This window comes from Eriocheir sinensis, chromosome 10 (assembly GCF_024679095.1).
Source record: "Eriocheir sinensis breed Jianghai 21 chromosome 10, ASM2467909v1, whole genome shotgun sequence".
NCBI lineage: Eukaryota > Metazoa > Arthropoda > Malacostraca > Decapoda > Varunidae > Eriocheir > Eriocheir sinensis.
Genome location: NC_066518.1, coordinates 17,342,924 through 17,357,923, shown reverse-complemented (window position 1 = coordinate 17,357,923; position 15,000 = coordinate 17,342,924). Strand labels below are relative to the sequence as shown.

Below are 15,000 nucleotides of genomic sequence, written 5' to 3'. Positions count from 1 at the left end.
GAGAGAGAGAGAGAATTTTCTTGGAAGTCACACAATGAAGGCAAACAAAACTAATATGCACGCAATGTCAGTGACTTGTCTGGCGTGCTAATATCTATTTCATACCTATAAAAATGGGGCTTCCGAAACTCTTTACACCAAAAATAATATATGATTAAATCTCGTAAGTGGCAATCATGTCTGAACGACTTGGATAAATTAGCAATTGTGGGAATTATAATACTGAGTGATACATGTGTGTATGTGAGAGAGAGAGAGAGAGAGAGAGAGAGAGAGAGAGAGAGAGAGAGAGAGAGAGAGAGAGAGAGAGAGAATATGAAAAGGGTCCAAAAAGAAGCAATAAACAGTTGGAAAGATCATCTAAAGCGAAAGTTAACAGGCCAGTCAGTGGGAAACAAGGAATGGTGGAGCAGCATCAAACAGCAACAAGGCTTCTCTCCGGATGACAGCATCCTGCCTCTGATAACAGCTAATGGCTCTGTCGTCACACGTGACCAAGAAAAAGCTCAGGTGTTGGCTGCCCACTTCTCATCTAAAATGACATGCCCTGACCCTAAGCGTGCACCTCCTGCAGATCCTATCCTTACCAAAGCCTCACTCGGGAACATCACCATCACCACGGAGGAAGTACTTCAGCAACTTCATAAACTTGACCCCCAAAAAGCGCTGGGGCCAGATAACATCAGTCCACAACTGCTAAAAAGGTGCGCCAAACAACTTGCTGAGCCTCTTACTACCATCTTTCAGAGGTGCCTTTCATCTCAGCAGTGGCCGCCCCAGTGGAAAGTTGCGAGAGTTTGTGCCATACATAAGAAGAAGAGCAGAGACGATCCTCAAAACTACCGACCCATTTCCCTCCTCTCTGTTGTTGGGAAAGTTTTTAAGTCCATCATCGCCGCCAAGATCATCAAATTCCTAGACTCTCACCACTTGTTAAACTCCCGACAATTTGGCTTCAGACAGGGGAGATCCGCAGCAGACCTTCTCCTTCTCAACTCAGCAGCTTGGAACCAGTCTCTTGACTGTGGTGAAGACACCTTTGTTGTTGCACTCGATATCACTGGTGTATTTGACAGAGTCTGGCATCAGGGCATCACCACCAAACTAAGAAGTCTGGGGATCTCCGGTGAGCTGCTACATCTCCTCCAAGACTATCTTCACGGCAGGACCCTGCGTGTGGTAGTCAATGGGCACACATCCACCGAATTCCCTGTCAAAGCCAGCGTTCCACAAGGGAGTGTACTCGGGCCATTACTATGGAACGTGCACTTCCATGACATTTTGCAGCTGATTCCAGAGGCCACTGCCTATGAAGATGACTACACTCTCACATTCACCTGTGAGAGGAGTGAACACCACAACACAGTCGATCGCATCAATCAAACACTGCAAAGCATCGCCTCCTGGGGCAAGAGATGGCAAGTCACCTTCGCCCCTGAGAAAACTCAAGCGGCCCTAATCTCTAGGAGACAAGATGAAGTTGACCGGGACCAGCTCACCATCCACCTGGAAGGCAGAAGGATTCACCTTCAGGAGTCTGTCAGCATCCTCGGGGTTGAGTTTGACTCAGGCCTAACGTTCACCAGCCACGTCAGGAAGGTTGCCAAGGATGCTGCATGGAAGATGAGCTGCATTCGTCGCATTGCTCATCTTCTAGATGCTCAGGGAGTGGATACTCTTTATAAATCACAAGTCCGCTCACTGAGGGAGTACTCGCCCCTCGCATGGTCCTCTTGCCCCCGTCATACCTTGGGCTCCTCGACCGGGTTCAAGCCAGAGCCCAGCGGCTGTCCCGACTGAGAACTCCTGAGGGTGATGTACGGAGCCTGCAACCTCTCCAGCAGCGGCGTGACGTAGCGGGCATGTGTGTTATGTTTAAAGTTCACCGCATGCACTTCCCACAACTGGCAGCGCTGGGTCTCAAGCCACCGGCACCACTCCCCACCCGCGCAGTGTACAACAACGGAGATCAAGTCACTGTGCCTTACGCGAGGACGGAACACTACCTCCGCTCCTTCCTACCACGCTACAAGTATAAATGTCTGGCTGCAAGTGGATCCCAATATGTAAATATGTTCCATGTCCCAATATGTAAAAGTTCTTTGCTTAGCTACAGATAGTCCTTGCCGTCCCAACCAAGACTTTAGCAATATGACTCCATGTAAACCAAATGTCAAGTTTAAATAAAAAGAGAGAGAGAGAGAGAGAGAGAGAGAGAGAGAGAGAGAGAGAGAGAGAGAGAGAGAGAGAGAGAGAGAGAGAGAGAGAGAGAGAGAGAGAGAGAGAGAGAGAGAGAGAGAGAGAGCGTAGCAGTCACCGCTCAAACTGCGTGCTCCTCCTCCTCAGTGACACTCAGAAACTGGAGTGTGCAGCGCAGACTCATTAACTGTATGTTCATTGTCGCTACCTTTGTCTCCCTGTGTTATGTCGCGTCTTCATTGTTAACTTTTCTTGTTTCTCGTTTATCTTTGACTGTCCGTCCATGTCCTCCTGTTGTCCACTTTTACACATTGTTCCACATATACACTAACACATAAATGTTACCTACACAGTACAACATTCACACACACGCACATACACACAATCACCTCTTTTAAGTGTCTTGTCCATGTCAATGACCTGTGTGATGTTGTTCAGATAAAGCAACCCTGGCGGATATGAGTTTCTCTATCCGTGAACCAATTAGCAGTTAGAACACTCGCTACCACCAACAAGAGGAGGGAGGAGGGGAGGAATGCGACTTAAAAGTTTAATTATATTACTCCAACAACGACAAAATATAACAACTTAAGAAACTTTCTTCCTAGACAGCATCACGCACTTCCTCTGTAAAATCTCTCTTGACTTCAAGGATCAGGAAATAAAATTAACAATGTCCATGATAATAAGAATAGTAGAAGTAGTAGTAGTAGTAGTAGTAATAGTAACAGTAGCAGTAGTAATAGTTGTAGCACGAGTAGTAGTGGTAGTAGTTGTAGTAGTAATAGTAACAGTAGCAGTAGTAATAGTAGTAGTAGTAGTACGAGTAGTAGTAGTAGTAGTAGGCTGGGGTCAATTAATTCCTTTGTTGAAAGAATAAGAGAAAACATACCTCTCACAACGCAACTCTAAATGCGGACACATACTATACGATGCGGCCTGTCCGGCGGCCGAAAGTGGGCGGAGCATCGTCGGCCGGATGACGCATACGCACTATGAGGCGGCCTCACGGAATACCGGGCGGTGGCCGTCACTCTGAGCCCCACCGCCGCAGCGAAGACAACAACACAATTTATGTTTTATGTTCCACAAACATGGGTGGCCCCTGTACAGATCAATAAAACAGATCCAAAAGTTTTTATTTATCCAGACGTCAGACATCGTGGAGCGTAGATAATGTGTACACCACGGCTATCAGCGTCGCTCCGTGATAATTCCCGCCTCAAGGCCGGGCCGGAAGGTGATACACACTGTGAGGCGGCGTACCGCGCCGGACGGAATTTCAGACATAAACGGAAGGCCATCCGGCTGTGTCGTGAGGCCGCGCCGCACAAATTACACCCATACACAGTGACTGCCTTAAGGCCTCTAGCTCCGCCCACTTTTCGGCCGCCGGACAGGCGGCATCGTATAGTGTGTGTCCGCCTTAACGGATGAAGGCCGTAGAGTTAAAAAAAAAAAGTAATAGTAGTAGTAGTAGTAGTAGTAGTAGTAGTAATAATAATAATAATAATAATAATAATAATAATAAAAATAATAATAATAATAATAATAATAATAATAAGTCATAAATAAGCAAAAGTAATACAAAATAATTCATAATAAATAGGGGAGCTGAGGCAGAAGCGGGAGGAGGAAGAGGAGGAGGAGGAGGAGGAGGAGGAGGAGGAGGAGAAAAAAGAAGAAGAAGAAGAAGAAGAAGAAGAAGAAGAAAAAAAAAAATAAGAAGAACGGATATAGGTCAGAAGGAGAGAGATTTACAAAGATTTACATAGAAAATCAGACCAACTTGGTGGTCTGTCCTTAAACCTAAGTGATTTTACATTAATCAGAAGACTCCAAAACGTTGCATTTCTACTCTAGTTGCTATTAAGTTGAAGAGAGAGAGAGAGAGAGAGAGAGAGAGAGAGAGAGAGAGAGAGAGAGAGAGAGAGAGAGAGAGAGAGAGAGAGAGAGAGAGAGAATTATACAAAATAGAACGTGTTTGTTGTTAGTGAGAAGGAAAAAGAGAATGGAAAAAAGAAGGCAAAAGAAGAGAGGGACAGAGAGAGGCAATCAATCACAAGGAAAAGTGAAAAAACATATATGAATTGATGAAATGACAAATGAAAAGATAAATCAAATAAAAGGATGATTGAAAGAATAAATGTTAGTATTGCAAAGCAAATAAATACCAGAATATATAAAAGCAAAACCTAAAATAATTATTAAAAAAATACCCACGAAAGGAAGGATGAGTCAAAAAGTAAAACGTAAAAAAAAAGTAAATGAAAAAAATAACCATATAGTCCATCGCCCACCTGCCAGGAGTAGGGCCTGAAGACAGCCACGTGGTCCTTAAGGAAGCGGGGCCCTCGCGTCACGAACAGGCTGGGCTGGAACCTGAGCCAAGCCGTGAAGTCGATGGCTTGGTAGCGGCTGTGCCTGATGCTGAGGGAGGCCAGACCCAGCTCGCCCTCCTGCCGGGGAAGGGAGGAGTACAGGGGGTAAGGGGCAAGGGGAGTAACGAAAGAAGGATGTTGTTAACTTCATTATAATTAAGGTTGTAGCGTCGCTACTTTTGGTAACAACTACTTTGTTTCAATTGCTTTAGTGTGAAGTGAACCAGGGCATCGTCCGGATGGTTGCTAATCCTGTGGCGTGCAGAGGTGTTGAAAAAATAGCTTTGAAAGGGCATTAAATAAATATAAAGTGATAAAATATATGACAAAATAAGTATAGGTATCCAGAAAATAATGGTCATAGTCGAACATCTGAATATGAGAGAGAGAGAGAGAGAGAGAGAGAGAGAGAGAGAGAGAGAGAGAGAGAGAGAGAGAGAGAGAGAGAGAGAGAGAGAGAGCTTCTTTTGCTCGATTTATAGCTCAACTTTTTCATCACAGACCCGTCAAGATCTTTGTGTCATAAATACACAAATATTATTTAGATATGAAAATATGGAAATGTTGCAGTATGTACGTAGAATATAAACTACAATATGATTATGAATGATCTCATTATCGTGATAACTATATACGTGCAGGAGACTCCATTAAAGTATTGTACAGTATATTGTAGTCTGCTCTGTAGTGCTGCTTTTTTCATTCTAATGAACTATATTAGATACTTTGGGATGTCACATGCACGCCTGGAATGTTTTCTAGTACGAATTTAAGTGTGATGTCACACGATGTGTAGATAATAATTAAGGTTGCTTAGAAAGTAACACGAAACTAATGGCTTTGGAAGACACTGTGCAGGTCCATTGCAACCACCTTGACATTTCCTAGAAAAAAATAGATGAAATTACATTACTGTGAGGAAAAATACCGCATTTGCTTTATATACTTCACTAGGGGCAGGCAACCTCCGGCCGGTGGGCCACATCCGGCCCATGAAGGCCTAACGTTCGGCTCGCCAGTCGCCACCCTGCTACGCATTAACATTGCACTCCGGCCCGCGAAATCCCAGAAAAAAATCCCAAACAGCATCTGCTGGCAAATATTGTTTGGCAAGCCTGCTCTCCTCACCTCTCTCTGAGAGAGCTGCCAGGCCTGTCCTTTTGCTTTTAGAGACAGTCTGTCCTTTTTGAGATCTGGTTGTCCTATTCAATTTAAACTAAAAAGGACAGGCTGAAACTGTTTTGTCGTGGGGCCATGCTGTCCCGTGTTTGCGACCTGCAGCAAGAGATCGCCACTTTCCTCCGTCAGAAGAATCTTCCCCACGCTTATCACTATGACCCGCATTGGCTCGCTTGCCTGTGCTTACTCACGGACAGCACTACGCATCTGAACGCCCTCAATGTAAAGCTGCAAGACAAAGACATTCTCCTGGCAGGCATGCACGCACACATCAAAGTCTGATGTTAAGCTTGAGTATTTTCCTTGCTGCATCTACTGTTGTGACCTGGTCTTCTCCACAATGAAGGACACGAAGTATCGACTTTGCTCTTAACTCTCGGACCTCCACCTCAATGACATTATTCTGTTGTCTACCTCATCCCCCGAGTCGGACATTGAAACACTTCTTCATGGCAAGCAGTCTCACTAATCTGTAGGTTTTTCACTCTTTCACTTTTTCCACTTTGGGTTTCTCGTTTCTCACTCCGGCCCTCGGCCTGCTCCCAAATGTCTCATCTGTCCTTCCCTTCGAAAAAGTTGTCCGCCCCTGTGCTACACTATTATTTCATCTGGTATGTTTCCCGCGTTCGGCTTGGTTCTACTGCAAATATGTGGCATCCGTTTTCTGTGGGCGTGCAGTGTTCCGTCAGCTCCTAGGGGGGGTGTTGCGTCGCAAATTTTTGTAAAAACAACTTCGTTTCTGTTGTGTTTTAGCTTGTTGAAGTGAACCCAGGGCAGTGTCTAGGTGCTTGATATACTCGTGGCGTACAGTGAAGTGTTAAAAAAAATGTTTTGAAGTGACGTAATCATAAACAAACCATCTTTAATTAACCTTAAGTTCACACGCTGTATTCTCGTTGCTTCATCCTCGCACTTTGCCGAACCTTATTTACTTATTTGATCTTATTAGATTTGCTTTTTCTTAATATGTGCTTGATGTGTCTCGGATTAGTCTTCGTAAGTTCCAGTATTTACTCCAGCGGCTCTACCGAATACGCTGCGTTTGATTATGAAACAGTAATACGAAAGTGTAATACAGTGTAATACCTTGTGGAACTCCAGTGACGCAAACAGTGCATTGAGGATCACCACCCAGCTTCAACGCACGCCATGGTGAGTGTTGTGATGTGTTTTGTACTTTGATCTCATAATGTTTAACCTTGACATTTTAGCAAGCAGTATAGCCTAGTACCCAAGCCTAATACAATCAAATTTATTCATTGGAGGGAAAGTTATTTTTATAAGAGTAACTTTCTGTATACCGGGGGACTTAATGATTTGAAAAGGCAATACCTTTACTTCTCTCAAAGAGCAGTTAGGCAGAGTACCATAATATTTCATGCAATTAACGCAAATTATTTTTTTATTGAAGTACAAAAATATTTCATAGATGAAAGCATCGATTACTTTCCATTATCTACCTAAATTTAAGTTTAAAAGACCTCCACTCTTTTAATTATGTCTACTACAGCTGTCTTAGTTTCTTATTTTATATGTGGGTGAAAGAAAATATAATTGCAGTTGTGAAGCAGATAAGAAAAGTCCTGTTGCTCATATTTTCCTCTGAAAGTGACGAGAACTTTGTGACATTGAAATGTATACAGATTAATTATGCAATCAAAAGAAGCTTCAATAATATCAAAGATAAAAAGAAAATCAGGAGCATTAGTCTGATGTGCTGTTCAGTGACTGAAGCGTAGCCCTTTCTTTCAATCAATGCTTCCCAAACTTTTTTACATGATGCTTTTGACTGCTTTTGACCTTTAAGAAATCCTCACGCCCCCCCTCCCCCATCCTTTGCTTATATATATATATATATATATATATATATATATATATATATATATATATATATATATATATATATATATATATATATATATTGCAACACGTGAAGATGATTCAAACACAGTATTACTCCTTCAAGTGTGTGTGTGTGTGTGTGTGTGTGTGTGAATGTGTATATATTTCTTGCAAAAATTGCAATTTTTGGCAGACAGAATCACGCCCCCCTTGTATCCAGTTCTCGGCCCACCCAATGGGCGTGCCCCCTAGTTTAGGGACCACTGCTTTAAACCGTGGCGTATCCTAGTATCATGAATTGCACGAAAGATTGATTTATTCGGTCTAGCCTACGGGACGCCGTACACTTAAAATACTTCATCAAAGTAAAAGTAGGGGAAGGAGGAGGAGGAGGGTAAAACTTTTTTCACAATTGAACAGAAAAGGAGAGACAATTACACAGTGACGGTTAGAAGCAGTGTTGCCACTACAGAATAAAAAATAAAAAAAAAACATGGTTGCTCATCAAAAAAATCCAAGCTGGACCCAAATAATCCAAAATGCGTATTTTTTTTTTACTGCAGACGAATATTGTCTTTTGTCATATATATATATATATATATATATATATATATATATATATATATATATATATATATATATATATATATATATATATATATATATATATATATATATATATATATATATATATATATATATATATATATATATATATATATATATATATATATATATATATATATATATATATATATATATATATATATATATATATATATATATATATATATATATATATATATATATATATATATATATATATATATATATATATATATATATATATATATATATATATATATATATATATATATATATATATATATATATATATATATATATGAGATGTTTAAAATTGCGAAACAAATGAAAAGAGAAAGAGAGCAGATGTACTAGTTGGGGCAAAGTTTATAAAAGATGAAGGAGGGAACATCATGGTGGAAAAGAAAAGATATTGGAAAGATGGAGTAAATATTTCAGTGAACTGTTAAATGAGTAAAATGAATAAACGATAAATGAAACTGAAAAAGTAAAAGGCCCACAAGAAAAAACTACGGAAGAGGAGGTAAAAGAATCACTAAAGGAAATGAAAAATAGTAGAGCAGCACGACTTACAGGGCTAATAGTAGATTTAATAAAAGCAGCAGGAAAGGAAGGAGTGGTGGAATCGATGTATTAAAAAAGGGAGAGATACCTGAAGACTGGAAAGGAAGCTACACTATACCCATTTTTAAAGGGAAAGGAGATGCTTTGAAATGTGGTAACTATAGGGGGATAAGGTTACTGGAGCATGGCATGAAGGTATTATGAAAAAGTCCTGCATGGAGAAGAGGCTGAGAAGGATAATAAGAATTGATAAATGTCAGTTTGGCTTTTGCCCTGGGAGATCAGCAACTGAAGCAATATATACTATGAGAGGGCTTCAGGAATGGTTTATGGAGAAGAGGAGTAGACTGTATCATGTTTTTTGTAGATTTATAGAAGGCATTCGACAGAGTACCAAGGGAAATTATAAGATGGGCATTGAGAAGGCAAAGAGTACCAGAAAGATTGGTTGAATCGGTGATGGGACTATATGAAGGTACAAAATCGAGAATGAAAACAGTGGTGGGAATATCAGATGAGTTCAAAATTGGAGTGGGGGTTCACCAGGGATCTGCCCTCAGCCCGCTCTTGTTTATAACTATAATGAAGGAGGCAACAAAGGAAGCAAGAGGAGAAGCACCATGGGAGCTGCTGTATGCAGATGACTTGGTAGTAAATGCAAAGACAGCATAATTATGAAGTGAAGGAAAAGTTTAATAAATGGAAGGAAGGAATGAAGGAGAGAGGTTTGAAAATTAATATGGAAAAAACAAAGTACATGGTGAATGGATAAAAAGCAAGATAAAAGATTAAATCAGGAAAATATCCATGTGGATGCTGTGGGAAGGGAGTAGGTGTAAATTCCTTGTGCACATGTTGCAGGCAGTGGTGCCACCATGGATGCTCAGGCCTCAGAAATGTAAAAGGAGTGCAGAATTTTACATGCACAGCTAGTGTAAGGAGACAGCAAGGACAAGAAACTGAGAGGGATGAACTAGAGGTAAATGGAGGAAAGCTGGATGGGGTAGAACATTTCTGTTATTTGGGAGATGTTCTGAACTGTGAGGCGGGAGTGGGGAGAACAGTGGCGGCAGCGTGGTTTAAGTGGAGGGAGGTGGCTAGTTTACTTGTGAATCATAGCATCCCTCTAAAGAGCAAAGCAGGGGTGTACCAAGCGTGTATTAAATCAATGATGTTGTATGGAGCAGAAACATGGGCTCTAACTAGAAAATTGATGGAGGTATTGAGAGCAATTGATCGCAGAATGTTGAGGTATATAGCGGGGATCAGGTGGCAAGACAGGATGTCCAGTGCAGATGTAGTTAACATATGTGCAATGAAGTAGAAGCCCTAGAAACGGTGCTCAGAAGGGAAAGACTCCGTTGGTTTGAAAATGTAAAGATATATATATATATATATATATATATATATATATATATATATATATATATATATATATATATATATATATATATATAAATATATATATATATACACGATTAGCTTAAAAATCAATATATACCATCTCCTTCTTACCTGGTATGCACTATGCAGATGCTTTTAATGTATTTACACCTGCAGTGGGAGTTCCTCCAAATCACTGCCACCGTTGAGGTCTAGGGGTGCAGGGTGCATAGTGCCACTTCTGCTTTGGAGCACATTTCTGTGTAGTGCTGATGACATTTCCCAGATTTCATACCTCTAAACAGAGATTTAGATGGCTCCTAATCGTAGCAAGATTTTCCCTGCCTAGCAGCAGCCTGCTTTGCAAGCATTTGGTTTCCAACATTGTTGATTAGGAGCCTATTTGAATGCTTGGTTTTGATGATGTTGACATTAGAAAACATCCGTTCAACTGAAGCAGACGAATATGACAAGGCCAACATATCACGCATAAAAATGGCATAGGTGGAAAATTTAGGTATTGTCCCCATCCTTTACTTGGAGTAATTCTTGCCAATAAGAAGTTGGCGATTGGTTCAAATTTTGGAAACTTGCTTTGGCATGTAACAGAGCCTGCCATTCTTCTTGTAAATCATCCAAGTGTTGGGACGTGAGCAACTAACTGTGCAATTAATTTTATTAACTTGACAAAAACTCCAAGATTCCTTGACTTTTTGCAAAAACTTCAAGACTCCAAGGTCGGAGAAAAAAGAAAAAAAAAGATGTAGTATTAAAACCCAAGGAGAGGCAACACTCCACGGACAAAGGCCCGTTCCCCCTTTTTAGGGGGTAAATTAAAAAAAAAAAAAAAAAACTGATTGGAGGCCGGAGGGGAGGGAAGGTTGTGTGGGAGGGTCAAGGGACCCATGGTCAATTTTTTTAGTTAACATTACCAGCAGCGCCTGACTTGTTTACGTTTGATTGGTAAAACAAATTAATACATAGTTTCTACATAAATTTTTATCTTGCGTTCAAACTTAAAAAAACGGGATTACCGTGTTTGTCCCTAGATTAATAAATGTACCTTATTTTATTTTCTCCGAACCAGTTTTGTGTGATGCATTACCTTCACGATTGCCTTCACGATCCATTCACAAGCCTCCTAATAGTATTGAGAGCTATTTGCCTCTTTGTGCCTGGTATTTTATTGACTTCTAGGGTGAATGAGATAACCGCATACAGGGAAAAATCCTGCCGAAGGTCATCTGTCACTGTCATGAATAAAGAGTTAAACATCAAACTGGGGAAGAGGCACTACTGCACTCTATGTTACTCTATTGCCTTTGTCAAACTCTGGATTGGCTTGTGGTGGTCTGAATTGTTCTCGTCTTCTCCAGACATGCCTCACACACACACACACACACACACACACACACACACACACACACACACACACACACACACACACACTAAAGAGAATGTAATATGTTTCCTTCTCATCTCCAACTTTGGAACTTGCAAAGTTGTGTTGTGCTCGACTTGTGTGCAAGAAGCAACAACTTTGGCTTGAAATTCTCTTGATGGTGCTAGGCACGGCTTTCTCCCTCCCTTCCCTTCCTCTATCTCCCAATCCCTCTCTCAAGCCCCCAATAATCATCACCCGTCTCTTTCAGTGCCTCCTCCTACCTTTAGCTTCCGCCCGCTATCCCTACCATCCCCATTCTCCCTCTGCTCCGTCTCATTCCCCCTCCCCCCACTCCCCACCATAGCGAAGGCGCACTCAAGTCTGGCACTAGTCGAGGCGCTGATCTCGTAACTTGGCGTTTCACTTTCTTGGAAAACTTTTTACATTTACGTTTTCAAAAATTTTGAGAACTTGCCGCTGAAAGTTTGGGAATTACCTGTACCTGAATCAACTTTACCTGAGGATGTGAATAAAGCTCCTTCCGGTGTGTGTGTGTGTGTGTGTGTGTGTGTGTGTGTGTGTGTGTGTGTGTGTGTGTGTGTGTCGTTCCCACATCTTCGTTGTGTCCTCCTTTGATGCTGACACCATACTTTTCCGGATTTTAAGGTACAGTTGCCAACGTATACGCACCCCTTCGAAACAATAGGGTAAAGATAAAGTTTGAGGCATACCCTAAAGCTGGGCGTGGCCTCGGTGTTCATCTCCGTCGCATTGGCCCATGAGCCTGTGGTGGGTAAGAACCCGGGACACAAGGCCAGTTTGACATCCGGGTTACCTCAGTTACCGTCCCCTTCCTCAGGTACCCATTTATTGACCAGCCCAAAAGGAAGGATGAACAGCTGGGTGAGCTGCACGCAGACTGCCCGAACCGGAATTCGAACCAAGGGCCATTGATTCGTAGCCAGACACCCTAACCCCTTTACCTCATATCAATTTTCCAAGTAATTTTCTCACTCCTTATGAGTACTAATAGTGATGCTGCGTACGAATTGGCGAATAAACCCTTTCCTTCTTGTGTCGTGTCATCCTTTGAAAATTAATTGCCGCCTCAATTTTCCGTCGTGTCTTATTAATATTCACACGATCTATCCTTTTTAATTGCATCATATTAATAATAAATTTCACACTGTAGACCGGTATATTCAGTCTACTGTAAGTTCAGTCTCCCTTTAATTTAATGTCGCTAAAATGTTTGTTTGTTTATCCTAAATTAGTACGTGTTTCATGCAGTTTTTTTTTTTCCCGTGTGCTGAGTTTTTTGTTAAAAGTCCGTAGAGTTCTGTCAGATTTATACTCGAGACCACCCACCTCTTATAGCAAACTTTACATATTTTTTTTGTTGATTAAAATGGAGATAAGACATCGTTAAGAACCTTTTTCGGGTGTCTTTAAAAATATAAAGGAAAGCTTCAAAGCGCCTAAAATCCGCGTGCATCGGCTGACCGTGTGATTGATGCTGCCTGTGTGTATGTGGCTAATGTTTGCTACTACCTAACCGTCACCAACACCTCCGCTTTAGAACCTTTTCTTTAGACTGGCCAACACCAATATTCTGGTCACAGTCCCGTGTATAGATTGAAGGAGAAAGGAGAGGAAGGAGAAAGAGAAAACGATAAAAAAGGAGAAGAAATGGATAAAGAAGCTGAAAAATGTAGAATAAAGAATGAAGAGAGTATGTATAAAGAAATTTAAACTCGTAAGACACAAGAAGAACAAAAAAGCGTTCGTATTGACAAGATCAACTGACGAATCTGAAGAGTATTACCTATTCCAGCATGGTTTCTATCTTCTTCCGTAGACTGACGTAATGTATAGACCTTTAGCAACATCCCAAGTCTTTTTCTATCAGTACTCTGCCACCCACTCATTCTCAGACACAGCCCATCCATCCACACCGACATTCTCACTCACCCACTCACACATTCACTCACACATCCATTTACACATACACACACACACACACACACACACACACACACACACACACACACACACACACACACACAAACACACTTTTATTCGTTCATTCATTCATCCATTCACCCACTCACCAACAAACTCACCCACTCGACCGCTCGCTCACTCACCCTACGTTCGATGTGGCCGATAACGCCATCATAGGAACCGTTGGAAGACTTGATGCCGAAGCTCGTGCTCTCCAAAATCTTGTAGTGGAAGTCGAGTGCGTTAGCCAGGGCGTTGATCATGTCCCCCAAATAGCCCACCAGGTAAGCCCGCCGGGGCCCCACGCGTATGGCCTCGAAGAAGTTCTGTTGAAGAGGTATAGTGGTCCATACGTGCACATCCTTATTAGCAGTATTCATTCATATCAGAGGCCCCAAAAAAGAGCTAGAAATGGAGATGATGTATGAAAGTGAAATATTGTCAAAGAGAGATCGATAAAATAACTTTGCTTGAGCCATTTCACTTTTATACCTATATTATATAAGTTCAGTGGGGTGAAGGATATTCATGAGGAAGTTCTGGGCTTTACAGAAGTGCATTATGATGTTATGTGAGTAGAATAAACGCAGGAGGAGTTTTTTGGAGTGAGGGGCCACATAATAAAGTAATGTGGGTGAGTGAAGCGCATCGGGGGTGGAAACAAGCGAGGAAATTTTGTCGGTGAAAAAGAGACGTTCTTTTCTGTCTGATGCACGGCGAAATGAAAACGATATACTATGGTCAACAAACATAATTAATTCTTCCCCAACTGTATGTGGTTGTTGTTTTATATATGAAAATTCAACAGTTATATGCACACAAACACTTGAATTATTTACTTGTTTCCCCAGTACTGTACGTAAAAATGCAACTGAGTTCAGAAATATTTCAAACATTTAATATGAATAGTAAAACGCTCTTGTCGGAAAAAATACATTTTCTTCTAAATAAAATGCAGAAAACGAGAGACTAATTAAGGCACGCTGATAAATTGAGAGGGGGGGGGGGTGTAGGGGTGGGAGCAGGGGCCGACACTGCTAAAGTTTGGAGTGCGTGCACCCAGCAAAAAACATGGACAGAATGAAATAAACCTACTCTATTTATTTTACGGCTATCAGCATCGTTACCGCCCGTTCTATCATGCAGGTAGTGTGTGTGTGTGTGTGTGTGTGTGTATGTGTGTGCAACGGAGAACTTAAAATCTTGTCGCCTCATAATGTCGCACCGGTAAACAGTTAACACGCCCTCCACGCCAACACGCCTGCCACACCATGCCTGCCACAGCACAACTACCACACCTGCCACAATTCCCCCGCTACACCATGCTTGCCACACAATGCTTGCTACACTTCGTCAGTCAAACCACGCCTGACACACCATGCCAGAGCCTTCAATAGTCTGAGATATGGGCGATTTTTTTCTTCACGCATACGGCGGAAGTCAAGTGTTGTCAGGTAG

The 15,000-nt window shown here is 41.6% G+C and overlaps 1 protein-coding gene across 1 annotated transcript in view; it reads right to left on the bottom strand.

Moving 5' to 3' along the window:
• The window catches only part of LOC126996655 (glutamate receptor 2-like), a 42,472-nt gene that overhangs the window by 11,980 nt on the left and 15,492 nt on the right, over positions 1-15,000 (bottom strand). The window contains exons 9-10 of the mRNA XM_050857344.1: positions 13,686-13,868; positions 4,500-4,658 (exon numbers count right to left, since the gene is read on the bottom strand). Of these exons, the coding sequence (XP_050713301.1) occupies positions 4,500-4,658; positions 13,686-13,868 (342 nt within the window). The remainder of the gene's footprint in view (positions 1-4,499; positions 4,659-13,685; positions 13,869-15,000) is intronic.